Source organism: Pan troglodytes, chromosome 3, assembly GCF_028858775.2.
Source record: "Pan troglodytes isolate AG18354 chromosome 3, NHGRI_mPanTro3-v2.0_pri, whole genome shotgun sequence".
Lineage (NCBI taxonomy): Eukaryota > Metazoa > Chordata > Mammalia > Primates > Hominidae > Pan > Pan troglodytes.
In genome coordinates, this window is record NC_072401.2 from 184,901,796 (window position 1) to 184,929,752 (window position 27,957).

The 27,957-nt window shown below is 39.8% G+C and overlaps 1 protein-coding gene across 1 annotated transcript in view; it reads left to right on the forward strand.

Moving 5' to 3' along the window:
• WWC2 (WW and C2 domain containing 2) overlaps positions 1 to 27,957 on the forward strand; it is a 215,104-nt gene that overhangs the window by 145,951 nt on the left and 41,196 nt on the right. The window contains 10 exon segments of the mRNA XM_054683510.2: positions 3,088 to 3,234; positions 4,294 to 4,367; positions 8,112 to 8,354; positions 14,031 to 14,120; positions 15,310 to 15,929; positions 19,384 to 19,513; positions 20,094 to 20,174; positions 20,271 to 20,357; positions 23,368 to 23,560; positions 25,470 to 25,631. Coding sequence (XP_054539485.1) covers positions 3,088 to 3,234; positions 4,294 to 4,367; positions 8,112 to 8,354; positions 14,031 to 14,120; positions 15,310 to 15,929; positions 19,384 to 19,513; positions 20,094 to 20,174; positions 20,271 to 20,357; positions 23,368 to 23,560; positions 25,470 to 25,631 — 1,827 coding nt within the window.

The following is a 27,957-nucleotide window of genomic DNA, read 5'->3' on the forward strand; positions in this document are numbered from 1 at the left end:
GCAGAATGGGCCCTGTGGAGATTGTTGCAGGCACAAAGGTAGCCTGCTGCCTTGGAGGAGAGCAGAGTGATTCCAAGTGACTGGTAGGCTTCGTTGTAAGCAGCCTTTGGATGGCCTTTGAGATAGTGGGTGGTGGGGCCTGGAGCTCATGTGAGGAGATTAACATCTTGGTGCACCCTGAAACTCACTGAAAACTTCATATGAGTCCCCAGTAAGCAGAATTCTCAGCCCAGGATACACAAGGGATATATCATTTGCCATCAGTAAGTAGAAGGCTTGCCTTTTGGGGATGAGGCTATGTGAGGAGCTTAGAAAAGTTTTCCAACCCAGTTGATTCTGGGGTGCCAGCTAAGGGTGGGGCGGGGAGTGCTGACCCAGCTGGGGGATGCCTATACAGTTACCCTAGCAAAGCTGCCAATGGCCATAGATCCCCTTACTAAACCTGTTCGCTTCTCAGCCTGTGGGTCTTAACTCCCAGTGATCCAGCATCATGTGTAGAAAACACAAAATAGCCATTAAGTGATCAGTATTCTCAGTATCTATACTATCAAATACAGTCAAGTTTTTTTTTAAGGGTGTCTCTCTTCCTCTCCTTCCCTCCATCCCAAACACTAAGAATTCTTCTTTCGTATATTTGGAGTTCTTACTTAGCTGAGGGATAATTTAGTCCGCATCTATGGGAAAATGTTAGAGTCACTGATGATGTTTACATTCTCAATAGAACATCTACATTTAAATACCATATTTAACTACTTGATGTTGGTTTTCAAAATATTAGTTGAATATAGATAAATATTCTTGGGTCCATATAATTTTGCATTACTTGCAAGAAGAAATCTAATAGAAAAGACAAAATAATAATAGCATGTAATTATAAATACTGACTTTGTGCCAGACATTCTTCTAACTGCCTTGCATATAAATAATTCCTTTGATCCTTACAACAGCCACTAAAGGTAGGCACTGTTATTATTCTCAGCTTACAGACGAGGAAATTTCAGCACAGGAAAATTAAAGTTTCTTAAAGTCATACAGCTGGTAAGTAGCAAGACTATGGTTCAAACTCAGGCAGTCTGGGTTAACGTGGTTTTAACATACATATAACACATGCAAGACTTTACTTGTGTGTATTTTGGTTTTGTTCCACAATTGTCTTGCTGATTAAGTCAGTCATTCCAGAAATGCATGTAGTAGGTCCTTTAAAAAAAAAAGTTAATAGAACTGGAGCAAATCTACATTGGAACCTTCTAATTCAACAATTTTAGGTCATCTTTCGTTCTTCCTATAAACTTTGGATTCATCTGCAGGCCTGATTAAATTAAAAGATTAGATCCCTTTTCAGTTACTAAATTACATTAATTAGTAGATGCAGAGATTGACAATAGAGTTAGAAGAAACTTTAGATATCTTCTGTGACTTTCAAACCTCTTTGACCACAGTAAGAAATAGATTTTACATCAAAACCCAGTAACACACAATTGTGTGTACCTATAGATACACAGGTGTGCATGCACGCGCACACACACACATACACACTCCAAATGAATTTCACAGAAATATGCCTAATCTTAAACTGGTGATGTACTCTGATTTTATTTTCTAGTATCTTCTATTTCATTTAAAAAAATACTAGTAACAACCTACTAAATTGATAGAATGCATTGCCATCACAGATGAGTTTGAGGAACACTGACTTTTTTTCACTGTATAGATGGAAAAATAGAAAAGACTTGCACAAGGTCACTAAAAGGTTTTTTTGTTCTTTTCTATATTATTTGATGTGACCATTTAAGTTTTATCCTCATATATATATACTATATATACTATTTATACTATATATATACTATATATACACTATATATACTGTATATACTATATATATACTATATATTATATACTATATATATGCTATATATACTATATATACTATATATACTATATATATGCTATATATACTATATATACTATATATACTATATACTATTTATATGCTATATATACTATATATACTATATACTATATATGCTATATATACTATATATACTATATACTATATATACTATATATACTATATACTATATGTACTATATACTATATATACTATATGTACTATATATACTATATACTATATACTACATATATAATATATAGTATATATATTATATATGTAGTATATAGTATATATATCCCTTTGAGAGAAAATAGAGAAAGTTAGGTAAAAAATTTCAGATCTCTGATATTTCCAATTCCTCCTAATCATGAAAATTTTAAATATCAGGATTAAATACAGGCTCTTTTGTTGATAATAATGGTTTCTTATCATTTTATTAGGATTACCCTAGGGTTTCCTTTTTATTGTTTTGAGTGATTCGGATTAGTCTTCCCTTTTCAATACTTTCACTTGTTCATATCCTTACTCTAAAGTAAACACAGTTTATTAAACCTGAGTGCCCACAGCAGGCACATTTGCTTTTGATTATTCTCTTTACCAAGCCAAACATGTCACCACAGGCAGTGCCATGCAGTAGACACACAGATGGGCTTGTTCCATGCCTGTGCCACTCATTAGCAACTTCTGAGCCTCAGTTTCCTAATCCCTAACATTGATGTGAGCTAAATAATCTCTTGGGTCCTGTCCAGATATACAATGGCTTAATTGAAAAAGTCTTCAAAGTAGGAAGTTCTTTTACTGTATCTAAAATGAGAGATTATGTTATAGATATTCTGTTTCCACAATTTCAGCTGCATGAAGTGAGTGGGTTCCTATTGAAATAGAGATAACTTCTTAATGAAATTTTTAGAAATAAGACATGCATGTATTTTAAAGATACCGTTCATAGGAAAATGCTATTTTGAAATAGATAAGACAACTGGTTTAATATGATCTCGCTTCCAAAGTCACATGTATGTAGGTGCAAAATTATATCCTGCTGTTATTTTTTCAGTTATATAAAATGGTAAGTACCTACTAAAATAAAGTTGTTTTTTTCCATTGAGATTAGCTCTTTCCTTTTAATTTCACCTGGTAGGGAAGGTTTGCTGTCTTACATGTTAAGCTTTATGAAACACTTTGTGTTTTCTGAACAGAGTCTTGCTAAGCTGCAGGAGCGGTTTCATTTGGATCAGAACATTGGCAGATCTGAGCCAGATTTGAGATGTAGTCCTGTGAACTCTCATTTATGTCTCTCCAGACAGACCCTTGATGCTGGGTCACAAACAAGCATTTCCGGAGATGTAAGTTATCTATGCTGAAGAGTTGGCCCAGTGTTGTCCTTGATGGGCCTTAATTGCAATATGGATGGTGAACTGGAACCAGAAGTATATGTGACTTGGATTCTGGCTGTGTGCATTCAGTGTTCCATTTTCGTAAGATTAGTTTTAAAAATCATAGCCTTATCTTTTCTATCTAGGTGCCAAGCATGTCAGGATTTGTCCATATGAGTAGCTTTGTTCAAACTTTCTCATGCTATATTCCTTTAGAGACACGCTGAAAGGCTAGAGGCATATAAGAATTTAACTTTTTCCTATTACGTTTAGAGTCTTGGAAATGTAGGTCCTTTCAAATAAACATTAGGCCAATGAGAAACAGAAAAACATGCCTTTTAAGACTAATAAGAAAACTTGTTTTTGTAAATCTTAATTGATTATATTAAAATGTTTAATTTGTGATTTATATCTGCCATTTAAATATTTAATGTGGCTTGGCTATTGTTAACTATTTTACCTTCTCCATTTTGGGATGCCATTAGCAGGTATTTACTTCTCAGTACATTCCCATTTATTTTCATATTCTTTTATGCTGCTTTGAAATATGTGCTGTGAAAGTAAAACAGGTAGAGATCAACAGTAGGGCTTACCTGTTTGAAAATTAATTTTTGAACTTATTTAGTTTATATTTTGTACAGTTGAAAGCTAAATGCTAGAAATTAGGCTCATAAAGGCAAAAAAATTAGTTCCAGTTCATAAATTTTATTGACCTGTACACCCTTCATAAACTCTGAGATACCAGACACATTTACCTTGGTATTTACAGTATCAGGATATTTTTTATCTTGAATTTAACGTGTAGAGAAAATAATGTTAGAGTCTTTGAAAAACAGATGAGCTTGAATTGAAAGAAATGTTTTGCCCCTACTGAGACAATAAAATAAGTGTCTTTTAAAATTGGTATTTCCCAATTTCAGTACCATCTTCTTTAACTTTTCAATTACACATACTTCCCAGAAACAAAAGCAATTTACTTCATTCATTAGCAGAGTTAATTGACTTTTTTCCTTTTTCTTTTTCCACTAGATTGGAGTAAGAAGTAGATCAAATTTAGCTGAAAAGGTCAGGCTAAGCCTACAGTATGAAGAAGCCAAAAGAAGGTAATGACAGAGAAGCTGTTTTGTGCATGGCTCAAACATTTTCTTTTCCAGAATTAATCTTTACTCCTGTGGTGACATCTGCTGGGCACTCCCCATACATTCTTACCAAGGCCACCCTTCGGTTTTTAGCATGTCAGGGCTGCTTCCTCTCTGGTCTACCTTTTCTTCCCCCCACCCCCCGCCCCCCAGCCACCAAAAGCTAAAGAACAGGGAGAATTAATGAGAAGTATACAAATGAAATTGCCCCCTTCTCCTCTGAGAAAAAAGAAGCTTTGAGTTGGTACAATACTTAACTCTCAATTAAAAGTGAGAAGATTGGTTGCTTTGATGGAAACATGATACAGTGGTTCAGGTATAGGACTAAATGGCTGTTGAGGAGTTCTAAGGCAAATAAGTATTGATTTATTTGCCTTTGATTTGAAGGGAAGTCTTACTGCTAATGTCCTTGAAGGTGCTGAGGTGGCAGTTCCAGTCGACTTACGTTAGGGAAAAGGAAGAGAGATTCTCATTTCTCTCTTTTACCTCATAAACTCTTCTTAATCCCTGTGCTATCTTTTACTTACTTTGTGATTCTGCTGGAGTGAGACACAAGAAACTTCCGTCTCAACAACAACAACAAAAAAGAGATTTCACTATCCGTATCTAGTAGATAGACTCAAATATTTTTCATAATATAGAACTCCTTATTATGAGGGAAAGGATTATACTGATACATTTGATTTCATTATTTTCCTCATAAGAGCTTTAAAATGCCATTGGGTTATTATTTAGGAGGACATTGGGAGAAACTGCATTATCGTCCTGCAAGAAACAGGAATTTATCATGTTTCTCCCCATGACCATGAAAAGCTCAGCTGAGAACCAGATATTGAAGTATATTCCTTATTATTGGTGATGATGATAACTTAAAAGCAATTGGCCGTAGTCCTTAGAGGTTATCAGGCTTTAACAAAGTAAAATAAATACAATATTCACCTCTATGTAACCTGTATTCTTAATATTACTTGGTTCCTCACTTCCTGAAAGAAACCTAAGCTTCATTCCACAAATTATTAACCATGTGAGCTCGAACAAGTCACTTAGGCGATCTGAACAGCAATTTACTCAGCTAATTTTAATGCCTTTAAATTTTCTCTGGGAGATTCTTAATTTCTTCAGGTTAGGAAAAAATGTTTAGGCTTTATTATCTCCTTCTCAGTGCCCAGATTAGTGCCTTCCCTTCAATAAGTATTGAGGATCAACTTCTGGTTTTGTGGCCCGGCAATGTGCCAGCTTTCGGTAGATAGTGCCTGTGGTCCCCTTGTTGTGTGTCCACCTGGGCAGGGCTGTGGACAAAGCCATGAATTGGGTCTGCTTTTCTGAAAGAGAATCTTGGAGAACTGGGCCTTATGCCCCTGCATTCTTTCAGTCTTGACTCTTGCTTCCCATGGATCAGCTTCAACTTTCACCCTCCTTTGACTTCTAAGTTAATTTTATCTGGAGCTCACATCACATTTCTCTTCCTAGGTGCTTCTAAAACTCTTCTTCATATTCTGCTTCCCAAATTTGGAACACTCCTTCTAAAATAAAATTTAAGACCTGCCTAATGTCTGATGACACAAATAATAAACGGGCGCCTCTTTTTCCTGTATTATGTTATTGTTCCTGGTTCAGTTGGTTAATTCAGTCACATCAAAACTTCAGACATTGGTTCTTTCCCACTTGGTTGCATTGGCGTGCCATTTGGGGTTTTGTTTTAAAGTTACTAGTGATGCTGATGAGAAAGTAAATCTCAAGCGCTTATGCATATGTTGAAAATGCTTTTTCCTCCTCAATTCTGATTAAGTAAAGAGGCAGGTTGTGTTTCTCTGAAATCTGTTTTCTCCTCCAGCCCTTGTTTTATGTGCTTAATGAAGCTAATAATATCATGCTTATTTAGCATTTTGATGATGAATTTTCTAGTATGTTGAGACAGTTGTTTATAATTTTGTGGTTAAAGCTGAAGAATAGCTGATGTTACTTACATCTATCATAAGTGCAGATGGTGGGAGAAAATCAGAAGTACACTGCATACACCGTGCCAGTCTAACATGCAATTTTATTTTTAATTAGAACAAGAAACTTATGGCACAAAGGTATAGATCTACTTCCATCTTTGCTCTTGATTATGTTTTTCATTCACCTTTTCTCTTCCCTTCTACAAGTTCTCCCATGAAAATGGGAAAGTATTTCTTTTCTGTTTTTCGTATTTTGGTGTGTACTGTTAACAATATCCAAAGTAATCATCCAACGTTTTTCTGTAGAAACATAGATTCCTTGTGCAGACATCAGTGGAGTTCATAGTTCACTGAGATCTTGTCGTTATGGTCGAAAGAACCATGTGCCGCTTACCTTATGAACAGTCCTGATTGTCTTTACAGTGCCACGTAGCAAATTATTTGACTCAGGTGGTTAGGACATTCGTACTGAGTCGGGGGTAATGTTAACTCTACCATGTGTTACGAAGCTCTAGACATAAGAGAAATCTGGGGTCAGGCAAAATTATGGAAACAGTGAGATTTGCCTTTGGTGCATTTTCCTCCTCCTTCTCCTGTCCCTGTCCACATCACTTCAGCACCTGTTGTCACTCCGGTGGTGTCATGCCAGCTGCCTGTACTAGTGAAGGTCCACCGTATGCTGCCTGTAAATAGCTGTGTACAGAGCAACCACAGGGCTAGCACAATAATGTATAAAGTGTCAGTGCAATGACTGCTCAGTAAATGGCTTGTACACCAGTCGGGGCACTGATGGGGAGGAGACTCACATGCAGCTTAAGGAGAATGTGAACGGCAGAAGGCCAAGCCCTGCCCCTTCTCTTTGGCAATGGGGGAGCCTTGATGGATCAACCCCTGACTCCCTCCCAGGGTCTTGCTCTGTCACCCAGGCAGGAGTGCAGTGGCGCAGTTATGGCTCACTGCGGCCTCAAACTCCTGGGCTCAAGTGATCTCACCTTAGCCTCCCAAGGAGCAGGGACCACAGGCACACACATCACCACACCTGGCTAATTTTTAAAATTTTTTAAATATTTTTGGTAGAGACAGGGTCTCGCTATGTTGCCCAGGCTGGTCTCGAACTCATGGCCTCACATGATCGTGCTGCTTGTCCTCCCAAAGTGTCAGATTACAGGCATGAGCCACTGCACCTGGCCCAACTGCTTTCATACCAGTTGGCCACACCACTGCTCTCTTTGCTGCTCTCTCTTTCCCTGACTTACTAATGTCCTAGTCTCTGTCCAGCCTGCCCTGGGGTTCCCGTTTTACTAGCGGACAGCATCTAAAACACATTGGAATAAAATGTATAGTGATGGCATCTCAGACATCATTCACCTCAGTTTTTTTAAAGGGAACCCCCCAGGCATCTTTCCTGTCACCTACACAGGCAGTCACACGTCAGAGCTGGCCTCTCGTGGCGCCCAGAGCACTCAGCTTTTGAAGCCTCTGTGTACTTGGCCTTCACCCTTTTGTCAGGTAGCTGGGTATGCTCACTTACATTTTAAAGATGGGGGAAAGAAGTGGGTGACAGCTGAGTGCAGAGACAGGCCCAGAGACTGGTGTGCAAGGCTGCTGCTCCCACTCCGGCCTCTCACCAGTAGACCACACCTCTTTCTGGTAAGGTCAAGTTAGGAAAATCTGGACAGCATGTCAACCCCAAATTTGGCTTAGGCTGTGTTTACCTTTCTCAGGAGTTTTAAGTATGTGCATACCTCTTTTATCTTTTTTTTTTTAGTATGGCCAACTTAAAAATTGAACTGTCAAAATTGGACAGTGAGGCCTGGCCTGGGGCACTGGATATTGAGAAGGAAAAACTGATGCTGATTAATGAAAAAGAAGAACTTTTGAAAGAGCTTCAGTTCGTCACCCCACAGAAACGTACCCAAGATGAATTAGAACGCCTAGAAGCTGAAAGGCAGCGGCTAGAAGAAGAGTTGCTGTCTGTGAGGGGAGCACCAAGCAGAGCTCTGGCCGAGAGGTTTGTTTTCCTTCTGGAAATAGGGCAGCTTAACTCTTGTGGGGGTGTCTTAACTGGATACTATTTTCCCTGGGTTTGGAAATCTCAATTGCATCTGTTCTTAGTGGACTGAGAAACAGCACAAATGGACTTTCTGTAGAACAATAAAGTGCACCATCCTAATGCCCAACAGGATAAGTTCTGTGTTTTAGGAACGTGCAAAACCTGTGACAGATGTTGAATAACTAAGGAATGCTGACATAAAACCAGGAATGTACATCATTGATGAAGTCTGATAACAATAGCTATAAACTATTGCACTCCGATAAGAAAAATTATCTAGACTGTTAGAGCAACTGAAGCTTCCTATTCTGGGTTTTATTACTCACAGGAATGCAAAAGTTTATTGCTAGTCATTTCACGAGGAAAAGACAGCTTCCTCCCTGTGATACCCTAACAGGTCACAACGTACTCACTTGCATTTTGTTTGTCAGTTGCAGCCCTCCCGTGAAACAGGTGAAACTGTAAAGGAAAATACTCTAGGCAATTTTCCCATCTTTCTCTGGGAAGGTGTGAGTTGATTATTCCATCTAAAAAAATCCAGTTCTGCAAAACAGATCAGCTGGAATGTTAAGTGAAGGGACCTCTGTGTGTCAGTTTGACATGAACGCATCTGCATAAGAGCCTGGGTCCAGGCCTTGGTGGCAGAATGGGTTGGATACCTGTTTCAGGACAGACCAGAGAGCCATTGAGAACGACCGCATGTACATCCTTTAGGCCAGCCAGTAAACAGCAGTGCCTGTTTCAGGGTGATGGGAAAGAAATTCACATTGATATAATTTCAAGTGGCCTGGAAGTAAGTTTAAAACACCCAGCCATAATCCAGTTGCTTCCAAAAAAAAAAATTGTGGCGTCTTGCCTTCTAATTCCTTGTCCTCAATAAATGTTAGGGTTGCATGGCTACATAATATCAAAACATTTGAAAAGCAGGGGGAGGGAGAGAGGAAGACGTCTCTGACATTCCCAGGTAGGTGTTAGCATGGGGACTCACCCACCCCAACATTAACCGTTTTAGGAGAGTTGACTTCTGTGGGTTAAAATGTTGATCAAGGTAACACGCAGCCTCAGTGTCATAGCTGTAGGGAACATGAAAACGTATCAAAAGGAAAAGCCTCTGAACTATAATCTTCTGCCCTCTTAATAATTCTCATCTTTGCCTCCATTTCCCCTTCTTTTCTTCCCTTCTTGTTCTGGCTTTTCTGTCTAATTTTGCTGACCAAACGGTCAGCCTGAGGGAAGTGTCAGCCAGGCTGGCAAAGCAAGGCCCCATCTGACAAAGACCAAAAGGAACAAAAAGAGTAAGAAGGCAAGGGAGAATTAATTTGTTTTTGTTGTTGTTGTTGCTGTTGTTTTTCTGAATTACCCTGATATGTCTAAATTTGTATACTAAAGTTTCTAGCTACGGATAGTCATCAGTAGCTATGATGAAACAGGTAGCTTTTATGTGGCCCATGTATAAAACAGCAATGATGTTTCATACTACTACATAGCATTTACATATTATAAAATTTTATATAATCATACGTGTCTAATGTGCCACGTCCATCTCAGCTGTTCTACTTTGTAGTAGGTGAATCTAGGAAGGACTTACAAACCAGATTTGTTCTGGCAGAGAAAGAAGACATATTTGTTTGTCTTAGTTTTTATTGAGGTGGCGTCTTGCTTGCCTTTTTTATTAGGAGTAGAGCTTCCAAAAAATGACTCATGATATAACATTAAAGATAGCAATTTGTTCCTGAGAACCTAAACTTTGACTTTTTCCTAAGTACCTAAACTTTATACTTTTGTTTGCACACACATAGTAACTCAAAATTCCAGCGAAATAGGAGGCTTTTTTTCCTTTTTTTTTTTTTTTTTTTTTTAACAAACAGCCCAAACCTCACCAGAGACAGTAGGCTTGAACTCATTAGGAAGAGGAGCTATAAGATATTTATTTTAAAAATTATTTATTTAGTGAGATCCAGCCACTGGGTTTGTGTCATCTGGGGAGTAAGTGGTGTGGATATGATACCTCCATGGCCCTGTCTCCCATGATTGGATGTTAGCAGGAAGGGAAACGTGTATTTTATATATGTAGTATGTTGACTTTCTGAGTTACCTGGAAGAGCCAGGTCATTTAGTATTCCAAATAAGTGGATACTAGTTTCCTTATCAGTGTCTATGGCCAAAGGCAAATCCTCATACTTACATTGCCATCAAAGGTTGAAGGACTCAGACATTCTTGCTTGATCAGCTTAAAGCTTTCTAACTCCTATCCTGGGATGCTCAAAGTGACTCAGTAGTTCACATGTCCAGAAGAGCAGAACCTGCTGCCATTGGGAACACTGAATCCTTTCTTTCCCAAGTAGATACAACCTCGTCTGGCTTTGGGTTTTGCTGTTGCTATTATGGTTTTGCTTTCTATTCCCCCATGCTCTGGCATTTTTTCTTATGGCTTCACCCTTTCGTGTCTTCCTCCTGTGTGTGTGGGTTTCTGCTCTGCTCATTGTTGCTGTTGCACTGACGCCGGGAGTTTAAGAGGGAAGAGAACACCCTTGCCAGCAGTGTCTCCTCAGTGTCAAAGCAGGGCTGGCTGGAGCTTCTTTTGGGAAGTAGGATTTGCTGTGTGAAACTCAGTTTCATCATAGAACAGATTGTGTGCCACCAACCCCAAATCCTTCCTTTTCTTCTTGGTACCTACATGACTGTCAAAGCTACCTGCCGTATTCCCCAACATATTCCTGTTTTCCACTTATATTTGGGGTTCCCCATTATTTCAGGGGTGACCTCTGGCAAGATTCTGAGTCATTGCTGAACGTTGGTATCTGAAGGAGCTAGATGCACATGAATTTTCAGTCTCTGAGTGTGATCCTACAGCCCCCCCGGCTCTGTTCCTGCCCCCACAGGGCTGCAGTGTCGCCCACTGGGCCTGATGGCAGCGACTGTGCTCGCCACCTGGTGGTGGGAAAGAGGTGCTCATGGTGAAGCATTGCCAGGCCTAAAGAGAAATTGCTCGCAAATGAAAAAAACCATGCAGGGAAGGTGTTTCTATGCATCTTTCGTATTCTTTCCATGCAGTTATTGAAATTCCTTAAACTCTGTGCTTTCCTATAGCTGGTAAGATCTTAACATTGCTCCTTGTTTTCTCACAAGTGTTGGGGGTTTGCCTTGTAATTGCCAAGACGTCTTAATTGTTTCTTAATTATTTGAATGTTTTTGCCACTGCTTCTGAAAAATTTTTTAAAGCAAATAGGTGGGGGCATGAGTGTCACTTAGTTTTGAGTGGAAAAGGGACTTCCTGCTTCTATAGATGACATGAAATTTTCCCTAGGTGCAGAATTCTGAGTTCAGGAGAAACCAGGCTGTGCTTCTCTCCTGCAGGGCACTGAGGGCAGAGGCAGGCAGGTGTGAAGGCCCACACTTCACAAAGGGCAGCTTGAAAGGGGATGTGGAGCAGATGGGCCAGGGGGAGGAATCTTTTAAGGGCCAAGTAGAGGAAACCCTTTCTCATCCAACAGACCAACAGGCAGGAGTTGGAGAAGAACCTAGAGAGACAGGTGTGCACCCTTTTGAGAGGGCTGATGTCTGCAATTTCTTCTAACCCCTGGTTATGGGGAAGTTGGGGAGAGCATTTCACATGAAATACACCTGGATTCTGAGGAAGACTTCGGGCTTTCGCTAGGAGAGGCTTTGGTGATAACATCAGAGACAAACTGCGGCCCACTAGGAGGGTTTCTGTGCCTCTCCCCAGTGCCTTCCTCATGCTTCTCCCAGGGAAGGTTTCATCTCAACACCAGCAAGAACGGAGGGACTGGCCAGGGCACCCTGTGCTGCAGGGAGAAAGGGCTGATGTCTGCATTCTGGGATTGTAGGAGCTAAGTGGGAAACATGAACAAGAACACAAAGACAGGCATCTGTGGTTCAAAGCAGACATTAAAGGGCTGGAAGAGCAGCTGCCGAGCATCACCTGGAGAAGGCTGAGGACGCTCCCTAGTGATGGAGAAGGGACAGCACTGAAAGTGTGGCTCAGGGTCACATTCTGACGTCATCCTGGTGCCTCCTGAAAGCACTAGAAAAAGGCTTCATTTTAATAAAAGCAATATTGAGTTTTAAAACTTCCTTCCGAAGTGTTTCTCTTGTTTCAGAAGACATGGATTTTAGTAGAGTTTGGGGCTTTCTTCAGACCTGTGTGCACTTTTAATTCAGTTAGTCTACTTCATATTACTTTTTTCCTTGTTGAGTTTTTATTTATATTTGAAAGATTTTAAAAATGACCGCTGCTTTTAAAAATACACCTTTGAAAGCCATGAATTAAGAATTTATCGCGCTTTTGAAGTATTAAAGAAAATGGCAAGAATTACTTTTTTTAGTTTAACATATAATGGAATAGTGTTGTTGACACATCAAAGGGATAGATACCTATAAATAAAATATGGGCATGTTTCCTTACTGCCAAAAACATATATAACATTTCAAAGAGATTAGAAATTAAGGAAATTTTATTTTTCTCCAAAGAAAAGTGGCTAATTTTTATATCACCACTTTTCAGGGCATGCTGAGGCTTTGAACAAGTCAGATTTGTTTTTCTTCTCTGTCGAGCACTTTCTCATACATTACTCCATTGATCACTTTAACAGCCTTACCAGGGAGACACGGGAATTATAGTCACCATTTTACAGATGAGAAAAGTAAGACCCTTGATTCAGCGACTTACCAAGGATATGCAGCTAGTAAGCTGCAAATCAAGATTAGAAACCCAGGTGCCCTTTTTCTGAATTCCATTCTGCTGCTTACTGCTCTGAACTACTTTATTTCATGATGTCTAAAGACCTTCACACGACATAGACTATACTTGCGCAGACTCTTAGTTGCATAAACCCCTGGGTACTTGGTATATTTTTAAATGACTTACTATTCAAGCATACAGTTCTATAATGCTGTACTCTAAAAAAAAGAAAAACTTTTGCAGTTGAATGTGGATGAAATTTTATGATAGTCCGACGCTTTGCAGTTGAATGTGGATGAAATTTTATGATAGTCCGACGCGGATGATGAGATGTGCTGTAGCTCGGAAGGGGAATCACTTTTAGGTCATCCTCTTCCCTAAACAGTTGAGCCCAAATTAGCCCACAATGGTATTGTGGACTAAAAGTGTTTCTTAATTGCTAATTCTTACCAAATCAGGGTTGGGAATGTTATCACTAAATACTATGTTGGAACAAGCGTTACTAAATTCGGTGTTTAGGGTGACCTTTACTGTTGCTGTGAAATGTTTTAGGAAAGGGTTCCCAGGTCACAGATCTGTGTCAGGATTCTAGTCTTTGGTTAGTTTTTTGTTTCCTTGGTTATTTTCCTCCTCACTCTTCTTCCCCAACTCAAAGGACCATATTACTTACCCATTTAAAAAGATTCTAGGCTACCAGCAATTTTAAATTCTCAGTGACATGGTGATGGGGCATAACGCTCTCTCCCCATCCTTCAGCTTGGCTCGTGCAGCTCTGCCCCCCACACTTCTTGCCGGTGTCCTGTTTTCTGTCTGTGGAGCCCATTCACATTTTTCCCTTGTGATCTTTAATGTTTGTACAATGAGAATCTTTCTTTCCTTTTAGTTTTCATATTTTGTTATAATCATTTGAAAATAATTTTTTTTCTTCCTAGATTGAGATTGGAAGAGAGAAGAAAAGAGCTGCTACAGAAACTTGAAGAAACTACTAAATTAACTACTTATTTGCATTCACAACTTAAAAGGTGAGCTTATCAGATTTTTGAGGGGAAGGCTTTTTCTCCGAATACATTCAGGCATGTTCTTGTTCATCTTTGATTACTTTTCACTTTAGTTCCAACTACTTTAAATAAAATCATTATAGTAGTACAGTTACTGTTTGAGTGATCAGATTTAAAGTCACATTTTCTTTTGCATGAACCCAGTGTCATATTTGGAATACATTTGAAATATGTTATAGAAAGAAGATATGTTTTAGCTGTCAGTACACTTAGGAAAATAACGCATTTTTCCCATTGCCCCATTTTTTAAAAAGGGAAAGTGGGGGAGCTTTGCCTTAAAATAGCCATAGATTTCCTTACATTGATGAGAAAAATACTCACTCCTCACATTCACACACAAAGAGGAAACGTGAGCGAACCCAAGGGTCTTTTGTGTGACTTCTCTCTTTTTATAAGCTTGCCTTCTTTTCTCTAAAAATAAAAAGCTTTTTTTTTTAATAAAAAACTACATTAACGCTTTTGCCCTGTTTTTTCTTGCTTTCAATATTTTTTAATGGCAAAGTGGCTTCTAGATGTCTATGCAAATAAACTTATCAACAGGTATTTGATTCCTTTTATTTTTGCAAAAGGAGGATAATGTTTAATAAGAATAGATTTGCTACTTAAAGAGTATTTGGAGAGCAAGGCTGAAAAGGTTAGTGAAGAAGCATAGACATGGTATACAGTTAGGTGCCACATGATGACTTTTTGGTCAAGGGCAGACTGCATATATGATGGTGGTCCTGTAAGATTGTAATACTGTATTTTTACTGTGCTTTTTCTAGTTTAGCTATGTTTAGATACACAAATACTGCCATTGTGTTATAATTGCCTACAGTATTCAGAACAGCAACTGCTGTGCAGGTTCGTAGCCTGGGAGCAATAGGCTATACCACATAGCTTGGGTGTGCAGTAGGCTGTACCGTCTGGGTTTGTGTAAGTACACTCTGTGATGTTTGCACAGTGATGAAATCACCTAACCATGCATTTCTCAGAACTAGACCAGGTCGTTAACTGACACACGGCCGTAATATAGGAGTTCCTCTGTCCCTGGCCATTGATTCCATTCTTTAGCAGGTTTCTTCCCTCTGCAGATCTGAAGGAGCCAGTAGGGATTGTGATTAGGTTTTCCATTTTGTAACAGATTTTATGGTGTGTGCTTTTTGTCTTTCAGCCTCTCTGCCAGCACCCTGTCCATGTCATCTGGGAGCAGCCTGGGTTCCCTGGCATCGAGTCGGGGCTCTCTGAACACCTCCAGCAGAGGGTCACTCAACTCCCTCAGTTCCACCGAACTCTATTACAGCAGTCAAAGTGATCAGATAGATGTGGATTATCAGTATAAACTGGACTTCCTTCTGCAAGAGAAAAGCGGTTACATTCCTTCTGGACCCATCACCACCATCCATGAAAACGAGGTGGTCAAGTCCCCTAGCCAGCCTGGCCAGAGTGGACTCTGTGGAGTGGCAGCGGCAGCAACAGGCCACACTCCTCCACTGGCTGAGGCCCCGAAGTCTGTGGCCTCCCTGTCCTCGAGGTCCTCCCTTTCCTCCTTGTCTCCTCCAGGCTCTCCCTTGGTTTTGGAAGGCACGTTTCCCATGTCTTCTCGTGATGCCTCTCTCCATCAGTTCACTGCTGACTTTGAAGACTGTGAATTGAGTAGCCATTTTGCAGATATCAGCCTCATCGAAAATCAGATTTTGCTGGATTCTGATTCAGGAGGAGCCTCCCAGTCTCTTTCAGAGGATAAAGACCTTAATGAATGTGCTAGGGAGCCATTATATGAAGGAACTGCAGGTAAATGCAGCCCTTTGCTTTCATGTATTCCCTGTTAGTGATTTTAAGGAGAATGATTGGAGCATTATTTTTCCATATAAACAAAGGGTATGATTCCCCTTCTCTTTCTTTTGAGTAATCGTTTTGGCTTCATTTAAGAAGGAGCTTTTATTTATATACCTAGATATTTTTCATTATCAAATAAAAATTACCTTCCCTATTTAGTAGACTTAATCATTTAGTACCTGCTCAGTTGTCCAGAGACACTCTGTGTGTGGTAGCTGACTGGGAACATATTTTGTGAACATATTTCCAAGTAGATTCCAGTTCTGAAATAGCAAGGCAAAGAAGAGGATTTTCTTTTAAAAGTTGGCCTAAAACAGATTAAAACCAAGGCAATTAACATAGTAGCTAATTAGTACCAAGGTTCAGTGTTTAGATTGTTCAGGGAATTCTATATAAATACAGTTTTTGTTTCAAGCCAGACTCCTTTTCTGGCAAAAAGTTAATTTAAAACAGCAGGTTGCAGTGTATGGTATTACCCTGCCACCTTCTGGCCAGGTTAACAGTTGCAGCCCCGGGAAGGGATTACTAGAGATTGTAGTTCTTAGGCCTGCGTTTGTATTCAAAAAGACAGAAACAGGAAAAATATCATTTTTTGTTTGTTTGTTTGTTTTCCTTTGCAAAGCAGGAACTTTGAATATGTTAGATATGATTGTAAAGAGCACAAGATGTTTCCCTTGTTGGCAGATGATCACTGTTGGTCTGAGGAGGATGATCTGTTCCAGAGCTAGCTTGAGACAAAATGTGAAATAAAAGCCCCAGTGCTCATCTATAGCTGTCCTGTTCATAGCTACATGTTTTACTGACCACACAAAACAGGGCAGGGCTCTTTAGAAGTGCTCTCTTCCTGTTCCCAGAAGCATTTTTATTTGTATGTATGGTCCTAAGAATTCTGAGTAATTGATTGGCCAATTCAGATGTGTAAAGACATTGACAAATCCACCTTGTTTCTACGGTTTCAAATACTGAAGAGCCAAGTGCTGTGCCCTGTCAGTGGCCTGGGCCTGTGGGAGGGCCCATGAGACATTTGTGTGGTTTGTGCGCCCCCTCCTGGGGAGATGTCAAACCTACAAGTAGCAGGTTATGGAAATAACCACAAAGAAAATAACCAGGGGAATGGTGTGTGTACATAATGGCCCCAACAAAACAGAAAGCCGCGTGGGGCCTTCACCACTGCTTCTGGGAAGGAGTACGGTGTGTGTGTGTGCGTGTGTGCGTGCGTGCGTGTGTGTGTGTGTGTGTTAGGGGGTGCATACCACTCCTGGAACCAGCCAAGCCTCCACTCACATTTTAGTCACCAATGTGTTTGGGTAAGCACACTACCCAATCTCTCAGGATTATGATTCCTTATCTGCAAAATGGGGTTGCTACAGTAATCCTTGGGTCAGGCTGAAGGATTAATGCAGTGATAACATGTGAAGCACTTAACTGTGTCTGGCACTCAGCACACAGTTCATGATAATTATTAGTACTCTGTGACAGTGATGATGATAAGTAATAAACTCTGGCTAAACACAGTTCTTACTGTAAACCATGGAAAGCTATGAGAAGAAGAAAGAGAAGAAAATGGAATGTTCTGTGCCAGCATTCCTTCCTGTGCTTTGAACTTACATCTTTTGACCTTTCAAGGTAGTTTTGCTCTTCCTGTATTTGGAGTGGTATCTAGTGACCACTTCTAACGTTCCGTCAATTTGGAGGGGCAGTAAGTGAGGCTGGATGCTGGAGAAGAGGGGAGAGAGTGATGAGGGAAAAAGTTGCCTAAAGTCTGTCACCCACCCAGTAACCCTGAGGTCTGGGAGTCCTGTCTTGCAAGTGTGTCTGGTTGGCCCATGCCTTGCTCCTGACACTTGGGTCTTGCTGTGTCTGAAAAGTTTGTGCATGGAGACAGTATCTGTGAAGCTTTTGTGAAACAGTTTTTAACTTTTTAAATGCATATATTAGAAAACTGCTGTTAAAAAGTTACCCTAAGAGAAAATACATCCAAGAGCTTTGATTGCAGATAATATTCAGTTGCATGTCCGAAAACAAGTGAAAGCGTATATTTAACCATAAAGGCTAATTCTCACAAATTAGCTGGGCATGGTGGTGGACATCTGTAGTCCCAGGAGGCTGAGGCAGGAGGATGTCAAGGCTGCGACGAGCTGAGATTGCACCACTGCACTCCAGCCTAGGCGACAGGAGTGAGACCTTGTCTCAAAAAAAGGAAAGATGAATTCTCTTCAGGTCACCAGCACTTTTTTTCAGGGGACGTCTGCCCTGCATGTGGGGTGGTGGCTCCCTATCAGGGATGTTTGTCATCTCCCTCAGTGCTCTAGAGGCTTAGGCAGGTAAAGTCAAGTCCCTTTTATGTAAACTTTGCTGTCCAGTGCCAGTCCCTGCTGGATGACACCAACCACGTTGGAATAACTGCAAAGGCCTTCCGCAGTCAGTCACTGTCATTGTCAAAGTCAATTTCAGGCTGCTGTGGTTATTCCTGGGGGTAATCAATAAATCATGTCATCACCTTCACCCTTCACAAAGGGGGGTGGGCGGAGAGAAGGCACTTCATCATCAAGGAAAAAGCATTCCCACTGCCAGAAATAAAGTGGAAAATGCAGCAATCAATCCTGTAATCTGAAGCCTTAAAACTTAAACATCTTCACAAGATGTAAAGTCACTGCTCAGAAGGGGGCCAAAATGCATACCAATACAGATCCCTGCGCTCACTCTCACTCACTGGAGGATGAAAGAGCACCACAGGCTTGCAGCTCATTACAGTACAGAGCACAGCCTTAAATGAATGTTCCTTGCTCACTGCAGGATGCTGGTGTATGAATATGAGTTCGAGATAAAAGTTAAGTGGTCATTGGTACTAAAGATTCAGTAGCACAAAAAGTTTTTTAATGGTATTGGCTGGTGAGGAGTTCCTGTGAGTCAAAGACATTTTTTCTTTATTTCTGTTAGAACAGTAGCACAGGAGATGTAGGATATGGCATGTGGAGAGAAGGGGAGACCAAAAGAGGTGGAAACTTATCCATTGAGTAGCTAGAAGCTCTCTCTGTGATAGAAATGTCACTTGAGGGAGATAGATCATTTCCTGTTCCTGAATATATGAACACTGCAGTGAATGCTTGAAAGAAAGAGACTAAGGACCAATGAGAATTTGTGTAACTCATCCCTTCCCTTAAAATATTTCAGGACAAAGAAAAACCATATTCCCTTCCAAGTAATGACTGAAAAAACTGGCGTCCCAGGAATCTTATAAGTCATAGTGCCTTGAATTGTTTACATCTGTAGATTTGAATATTAACATCCTTGACTCCCAGAAGGAAATCTTATTTTGGATTGCTCATGACCAAACTGTGTATGTATTTAATACTTAACTTTTCCAAATAAGACATTCTGATTAGTGCTCTCACCCTCCCCTCCATAGATGTGGAAAAATCATTACCAAAAAGAAGAGTGATCCACTTGCTTGGGGAGAAAACCACTTGTGTGTCGGCTGCTGTATCTGATGAGTCTGTGGCTGGAGACAGTGGGGTCTATGAAGCTTTCGTGAAACAGTAAGGATTCAGCAGGGGTGCTTTTAGCTCCAGCGAATCTCCGTCGCCGTGGATGTGGGTTATATGCTGTAAATGGACTGCTACCATTAGTCCGCTCTTTGGCTTAGTAAGGACTTTAGCCGTTAAAGAAGTGGTATGCCTGAAAATTTCAGTATATCAAAAATGACTTAGCCATGGAAATTATCGATAAACAGATTGGTGTACCCAGAGGCAACTGACCCTCTTTAGAATTTAAAAACCTTGAATTTAGTGGGAATGTTGGAAGAATTCACCAGACCCTGTTTGGCACATGAAGCTTCTCACGTGTATTTCTGAAAGTCTGAAATGTCTCAAGGGTGTGGTATATTTCTAGTAATAAGGAAAGTAGTCATCAGAGAGGCTTTGCCCTAAAGCCCAGAGGCGGGCTCTTCTTGAAAAGAGCCTCTGAAACAGTAAGCTTTCACTGGGATCAGTTCCACTGGGAGGGCATAGGAGTGCTGTTAATTTGGATTTTCATTCAGAATCACTAAGTGGCAAACTGTTAACCATAACAATCGATAACCCCATTAATTAACTGTTCATCTACTCCCTGTCCATATAGACCTAGTGAAATTGAAGATGTCACATACAGTGAAGAGGACGTAGCCATTGTAGAGACCGCCCAGGTTCAGATAGGACTCAGGTAAGGAATGTACGTGGGAAAGGAGCAGTTCTGACATCTGTGCAGGGCAAGTGGCCTGTGGTGATTCCTGACTTCATTTAGCCTCTCTTTTGACAGATACAATGCAAAAAGTTCAAGTTTCATGGTGATTATAGCACAGCTCCGAAACCTTCATGCCTTCTTGATACCTCATACTTCAAAAGTGTAAGTAAAATCAGCGAAGATCAAATTGAGGAACTTAAACATTTCCATGTAAGAGAATTTTACACTGTAATCATGCAGTTCATCAAAATGAAGATACGGAAAAGACATAGCAGGGCTGATCATGTCTAAATGAATGGCAGATAAAGATGAGAAGGGAAATGTGAGGAAGACGTATTGAGTTTTAATTCAACTGATTCTTTTTAAGAGTAGAAGGCAAGACATTTAATCTCTTTTTTGTAACCAGAAGCACTGTTTTATGCTGTGTTGGAATTTGATTGAAATATGGGTAAAATTTTTGTTTTTGTGTAATTGTTACTACTGTTGTTTAAGGAATTTTCTAATCTTTTACATTAAAATGTAGTGATTAAATTTTATGTATCTGTACAACATTGCCAGTCAAACATTTTATCATGCTACATGTAAGAGTATGTTTTTATCATCAAGCATTTACTTCCCTGTGACCAGTGAGTTCTTAAAGTTATTTCACTTCATCAAACCAAGAATCCCAACAAAGTGATGACATAATGCTACACAGTCCATTGCTTAGAGACTTTTTGCTTCCTGACAGATAAGCCTAAAGATCTCATGACAAATAAGTCTGGAAGTCTTAGACACCACCATTCACATTTTCTGACATCAGAGTTTCAGTGACTCTGAAGGGCTCATGGCTGGAAAGTACCAGGAAGAATCCAGACTTCGACTTAGCACTATGACGTAGAATCTGGAATATACATGTCCACTCTGCATTGAAACTTCCTGTAAGAAGTGGATCTTAATAATATTTTGAATATGCAGTGCAAGGCTTTGGAAATTTAAAAAGAGCTGTTGAGGGGTGATCCCCAAGACTCTATACCCAGCCAGGTGAATGTTTTCCTTAATGATAGAGTATATTCCTTAGGATAAGACTTTTAATAGAATAAATTTAAGAGTTCTGCATGTTTTTCCTACAGAGTTGCTTGTAAGTTCACCTCCTAACATTGCAATAATCATCAGAAAGAAGAAACTGGATCTAAGAGAAAAAGAACTAGATAGAAATTATGTAGTTGACAATAGAAGAATAGAGATAGTGGCTTTCTTTTTTTTTTTTTTAAGAGATGGGGTCTCACTGGGTTGCCCAGGCTGGTCTTGAACTCCTTGGGCTCTCCCACCTTGGCCTCCCAAAGTGCTGGGATTACAGGCATGAGCCACCAAGCCCAGCCAAGATAGTAGATTTTAATGTGTTGCCAAGCATCAAAGCTGGAGGTAGGATAGGATTCCAGGAGGAGGGTGAGCTTAGAGAACTTCCTGAATCAAGGTGTGGACTGTCCACATCATTAGTGAGACCAGTAAGGAGAGCAGGCATCACATAGAAGTGCCTAGATCAACGCAGAGAGCCTGCTTCCCAAATGCGAGATGAAAAACACCAGTCAGCGGTGTCCAGGAAGACTGGCTTGATATAAACTGTGACTTCTCCCTACCAGTAGATAAGCTGTGATGTTGGAGCATGCCATTGGTGGCCTTTTAGTAAAGCAAATCATGGAGAAGACCAGTCTACCAGAGACTGAAACAAACAGTGAGAACTAATGCACAACTTCAGGAGAAAACTACAGAATACCCCAAGAACACACACCTTCTTTAAACTCACTGTAAGGGTGCACCTGCAATATGCTCTACTTCAACTAAACCAATCACAGTCATTCTCACTTACCTCATAGGATGTCACCAAGTCCCTTCTGGAGGCATGGTGATACCTGCGTAGTGTAGGACCAGTGAAATACTCAGCCCAACCAATGAGCAGACATTTGCTCTTCGGCTCCCCAGCTTGTATGCAGGCACTTGTTGAGTTGGTGCGAACCTTCCTGACATATATAGCAATCTTTCCTTAAACCCACATGTAAAAGCCTTGGCCTAAATAATGACACTGCTAAACATGACAGCTAGTATGAAATATTCTTAAAATTGTTCTTTTTTTTCCCAACCTCAAAAGTTATTTTTTGATTATTAATTGTGACAAGCAGAAAAGATTTTCTTCTGCTGAATCTTCGGCCTCCCAGGGACAGTGAGCTGTGTCTTCGTAAGGCTCTTTAATCAACAGCAGTGGGCTTCAGGCCCACTAGGTTTTCATTGCTGAATCTCCATAATTAATATTGATATGAAATACAAAATAATATGACATTCCTCAGTTCTGCATTTGAATTACAGGTTTTCTAACGGAGAAAGGCATGTTTTAGAATCTAGATTAGACAAGCCTGGAAATGGGGGTGGAGGGGATAGACTTAGCGGTATTCTCTTCCTGGGATTTGAAGGAAGTTACCTCATGCTGTTTCTAAGAATTGTGGGTCCTCATACAATGTGTGCTCAGAAAAGTCACTTTAAAGTAGTATTAGAAGTTATTGTTTTTCTATAATTCTTCCTCTGAATTTTACAAAGCACGAGACTCTTAAAACAGTTTGTCGTATCTCAGAATTTGGAGATGCTAGACAGTGATATTTTTGAACTGTTATTTCATCTGTTTTAAATTTTCTTAACAATATGCTACTCAGCCTTTCTTTTTCTCTAGTAGGATAATGTATTCCATTCCTGGGAGGTGATCATCAGCATCTCTTGTTTAATACTCAGGATGAGGATTCTGTGAGATAAAGTCACCAGTATCTACTTAGTGTGTTCCCACCTTCCCAGGCTCAGAAATAACTTATTTTGGAATTGGCTGTCCATGGGGCAGGTGGGACGTTAAATTCGTCTGCCCTACGGATTTTCTTCCTCTTCACTTTCCTATCATGTGCCTTTGCTGCAGTCTCGTGGTGAGTGGAGGCTGGGCCGTTGCATGCTCAGGGGCGTAGTCAGCTCGGGTGGGTTAAGAACAGAGCATCTATGCAGCTGAGCACGGACCCGTGATGGCAGCAACACTTTAGATTAATCTTGAACTCCACGATCCCTCATTTTCTCTCTTTGCAGATAATTTCAAATGATAGCTGTGAATCTGGTATAATTAAAGTACCTATGAAATCCATTTTATTCTTGTTCTTTGCAGATATTTTAGGGTTGCCGTTCTTCCTTCCTCAACTGATGTCAGCTGTCTGTTTCGCACAAAAGTTCATCCGCCCACAGAATCCATTTTATTCAATGATGTGTTCAGAGTCGCCATTTCCCAAACAGCCTTACAACAGAAGACACTGAGGGTAGACCTTTGCTCTGTCAGTAAACACCGAAGGGAAGAATGCCTGGTAGGATTCTTCATAATTCCCATTACCAAATAACACTTACGATTGGATGGTCTGAGGATATATTTTGTAGTTGCTATTTTGCCAGCCCTAGAAATCACTACAGACCTGCCCAACATCTTGGGATACATCTAGTGTTTGTTCATTTTTTTCTGAAGTAGTGGTTTCTGTTTATTCTCTTATTCCAGACCTTTAAAATCTGCTTATAAATTGTGATTTTCTATAAAAGTTGCTTTCTATTTCTACCTTTTCACCACGGAAGAACTTTACCTTTGTGACAGCTATCACTCATGGAGTGTGCTTACCACTCCCAGTACCAATGCCAAGCTTTGCGTGACTGCTGTGTATATATTATCTCATTTAATCCTCATGACAACCTGATGAAAGATTGGTTATGAAATGGATGATTATCCACTATTTTCAGATAAGGAGCTGCTTAGAGAGGTAATATATTCAACGGTCATACAACTAGTAAGCGATGAATCCAGATATCAAAAAGATATCCCCACATAATTCACTATTACAAATTAAAATTAAGCAAGACCACTGAGTACTATATAGTACCCTTATTCACTTCATTCTCCTCCACCACAGTATTGGAGCTTTCGGGAAGATGTGATGTTACTGTTTAAAGCAATATGATATTTAAATGCTACAGCAGAAGACTTCACAGTTAACTAATTGTGAGTTTAATACACTTTGTGCGTAATAACCAGAAAACCATTACGTCCCAGTAAAGTTATATAAGTATTCAAATGCAGGCATCTAGAGATGTGCCATGTGTTCAGAAAACAATGTGAGTCTCCAATTGAGCTTTTCTCTGCAGTCCAGTGGGAAGCACAGAAACACATGTTTCATGATGAACAAAGTTTAAGAGGGGTAGGTTTCTTCTTAATTTTTCTTCTTGTTTTCTTTACTTGAAAAAAATATCTGATGATATTGTCTGACAATAAAGTTAGAAAGAAGCAGAGCTAACAGACTCGTTAGGCTATCAGAAAGGCTTTAGTATCATAGATGTCATATTTAGTATAATAGATGTCAGAGGCTCCCACAAAGTTCATAAATATGTTAATTGATAGCCTTAAAGAAGAGTGTAATTGAATTTAGATTTTGTCTATGTGTGGTTTGGTGGAATATGAAAGCCTTTATCCTTTACTTTTTTTGCCATTCTACTAACTTATGTATCTAAAGAAAACTGTTGCTTTCTGATGTCTTATTCAAGAACCAAAGTGGAGTTTTTATTTTTTTTTTCAGTGGATAATGGGTTGTTTGTGAGTAAGTCACCTTTACAGCATATTATAAGAAGTACTATGAGGCCGGGTGTGGTGGGTCATGCCTGTAATCCTAGCACTTTGGGAGGCCGAGGTAGGCAGATCACCTGAGGTCAGGAGTTCGAGACCAGCCTGGCCAACATGGTGAAACCCTGTCTCTACTAAAAATACAAAAATTAGCTGGGTGTTGTGGTGCGCACCTGTAATCCCAGCTATTCAGGAGGCTGAGGTAGGAGAATCGCTTGAACCCAGGAGGTGGAGGTTGCAGTGAGCTGAGATCACACCACTGCACTCCAGCCTGGGAGGCAGAGCAAGACTCCATCTCAAAAATAATAATAATAATTTCACATTTACATAAAAGGCATGCTTAGTCATTAGGTCTTTGCAAAATGGTATCTCACAAACTAATCCCAGGATTAGCTTTTAGGTTGGGGGTTATTTCTTATGTAGTCACAGCTGAAAATATAACATATCCCCATGTTTTAAAAAATCCAGCAATGCTTTATGTCAGGAGAATTGCATTTTTTTTACCCTAAAACAAGCTCATTCAATAATCTTTATTGTATCAGAACAAATACTAATGTAAACATTTTATTTTCTCTTCTTTATTTTTTTTTCTTTGTTTTCTTTCACTTACATAGGCTGGAACTCAGATCAGCCTGGCAGATTTACCATTTTCCAGTGAGGTTTTCACTCTATGGTATAACTTGCTTCCTTCCAAGCAAATGCCTTGCAAAAAGAATGAAGAAAATGAGGACTCTGTATTTCAACCAAACCAGCCGTTAGTAGATTCTATAGACTTGGTGAGTCAAAATTACAGTATAATATGAAAGTAATGTGAAATACATATATGAAATACATATATGAAAGTAATACGAAATATGGAATGCTACGAGACCAACATGCTTTTATCACTTTCACTGTCCTTCCTTTTCTCCTTTCACAACTTTGATTTTCCCAGCTTCCTAAAAAAAAAGAAAGTTAATTTCCAGCTTTGTTTCAAATATGGTTTATAAAAGGAGCACTCTTTTCTGCTCACACTTCCTTGTAAAAATAAACTGACATAGGGGCTTCACTGGTTTTAAGTGATGATGGAAAAAACCTTTTAATTTAAATATATACTTTTCATGCATTGTGTTCACATTGTTTGATTCCACTGTCAGGTTATACATTTGGCCCTTTTATATTTTGCAGATTTGAAATTATGAAGTCAAAACAGTGTGTTAGCTTTTCATTTGTAACATCAATAGCCATAAGTATTTTCTATTAAATAGTTTTGTGAAGGCCAGGCATGGTGGCTCAGGCCTGTAATCCCAGCACTTTGGGAAGCTGAGGCAGGCGAATTGCTTTTGCTCAGGAGTTCAAGACCAGCATGGGCAACATAGCAAGACCCTGTCTCTACAAAAATAACAAAAAAATTAACTGGGTGCAGTGGTGCACGCCTGAAGTCCTTGCTCCTGGGGAGACTGAGGTGGGTGGATCGATTGACCCTCAGAAGTTGAAGTTGCAGTGAGCCATGATCATGCCACTGCACTCCAGCCTGGATGACAGAAAGAGACCCTGTCTCAAAAAAATGGGGGTTAGGTTGTAGCCAGCAACCATACTTCAATGTAGTACTTCAAAAAATTTACAAAGGGGCCTTTTGTGAGGCCGTTCATGAATTTGGCATTTGTGGATATTGTTATTGAGTTCAAGTTTGTTTTAGATTATGAGGAAGGCATTTCCTAAGCAGAAGTCAGATAATTAAACAACAGTGTTTTGTGGATCATCTACTGTGTGTGAGAAACTATAGTAGACACTGTAGTGGGTGGTGAAAGGGAAACAAACATAACGGTACATTTTAGATTACATGCCCAGGCTTGTGATAGACGCTGAACAACACATACAAGATGGCAAAATATGATGTTTTATCCTTAAGAATGCTTTTACAATGGTCACACTCTATGTAAGTTCTTAAAAATAGCTTTATTACAATATAATTCATACATCATACATTTCACCCATTTAAAGTGTGACAGTTTATCCATTTGAAGCACCCAACCCAGTGGTTTTTAGGATATTCACAGAGTTGTGTGTGCAACCAACTTTACAGTCTAATATTAGAACATTGTCATCATCGCCAAAGAAGCCCTGTGTGCACGAGCAGAGACTCCCAGTTCTCCCTAACCTCTTTCCCCAAGGCAACCACTAATCTCTGCTACAAGGTAACCACTCATCCCTGTCTCTAAATTTGCTTCTTCTGGACATTTCATGTAAGTGCAATAATACAATATTTGTTCTTTTGTGGCATCTTTCACTTAGCATAATATTTTCAAGTTACCTCCATGGTGTTGCAGTATTAGTATTTTATTCCTTTTTATTCACACATAATATTCTATTGTGGATGTACCACATTTTATCTATCCATCAGCTGATGGGCATTTGGGTTGTTTCCACTTTTTGGCTATTATGAAAAATGCAGCTATGAACATTTGTATACAAGTGTTTTTGTGGACATATGTTTTCATTTCTCCTGGGTAGGTACCTATGAGTAGAACTGTTAGGTTGTATAGTAACTTTGTGTTTAATATTTTGAGGAACAGCCAAACTGTTCCTAGGTGTTTGCACCATTTTGCATTCCCATCAGCAGTGTGTGAGGGTTCCAGTTTCTCCCTTGCCATGTGTTATCTGTCTTTCTGATTCTGGCCATTCTTGTGGGTGTGAAGTGGTGTTTCACTGTGGCTTTGATTGACATTTCCCTAATGACTAGTGATGGTGAGCATCACAGCCTTATTGGCCATTAGTATATTTTTTTTTTGAGAAATGTCTTTTCACATTCTTTGTCTATTTTTAAAAGATGTTATTTATTTATTTTTAATTTATTATCATTATTTTCTTTTGAGACGGAGTTTTCTTCTTATTGCCCAGGCTGGAGTACAATGGCACAATCTCGGCTAACCACAACCTCCCCCTCCCAGGTTCAAGTGATTCTCCTGCCTCAGCCTCCCGAGTAGCTGGGATTACAGGCATGCACCACCATGCCCAGCTAATTTTGTATTTTTAGTAGAGACGGGGTTTCTCCATGTTGGTCAGGCTGGTCTCGAACTCCTGACCTCAGGTGATCTGCCCACCTTGCCTCCCAAAGTGCTG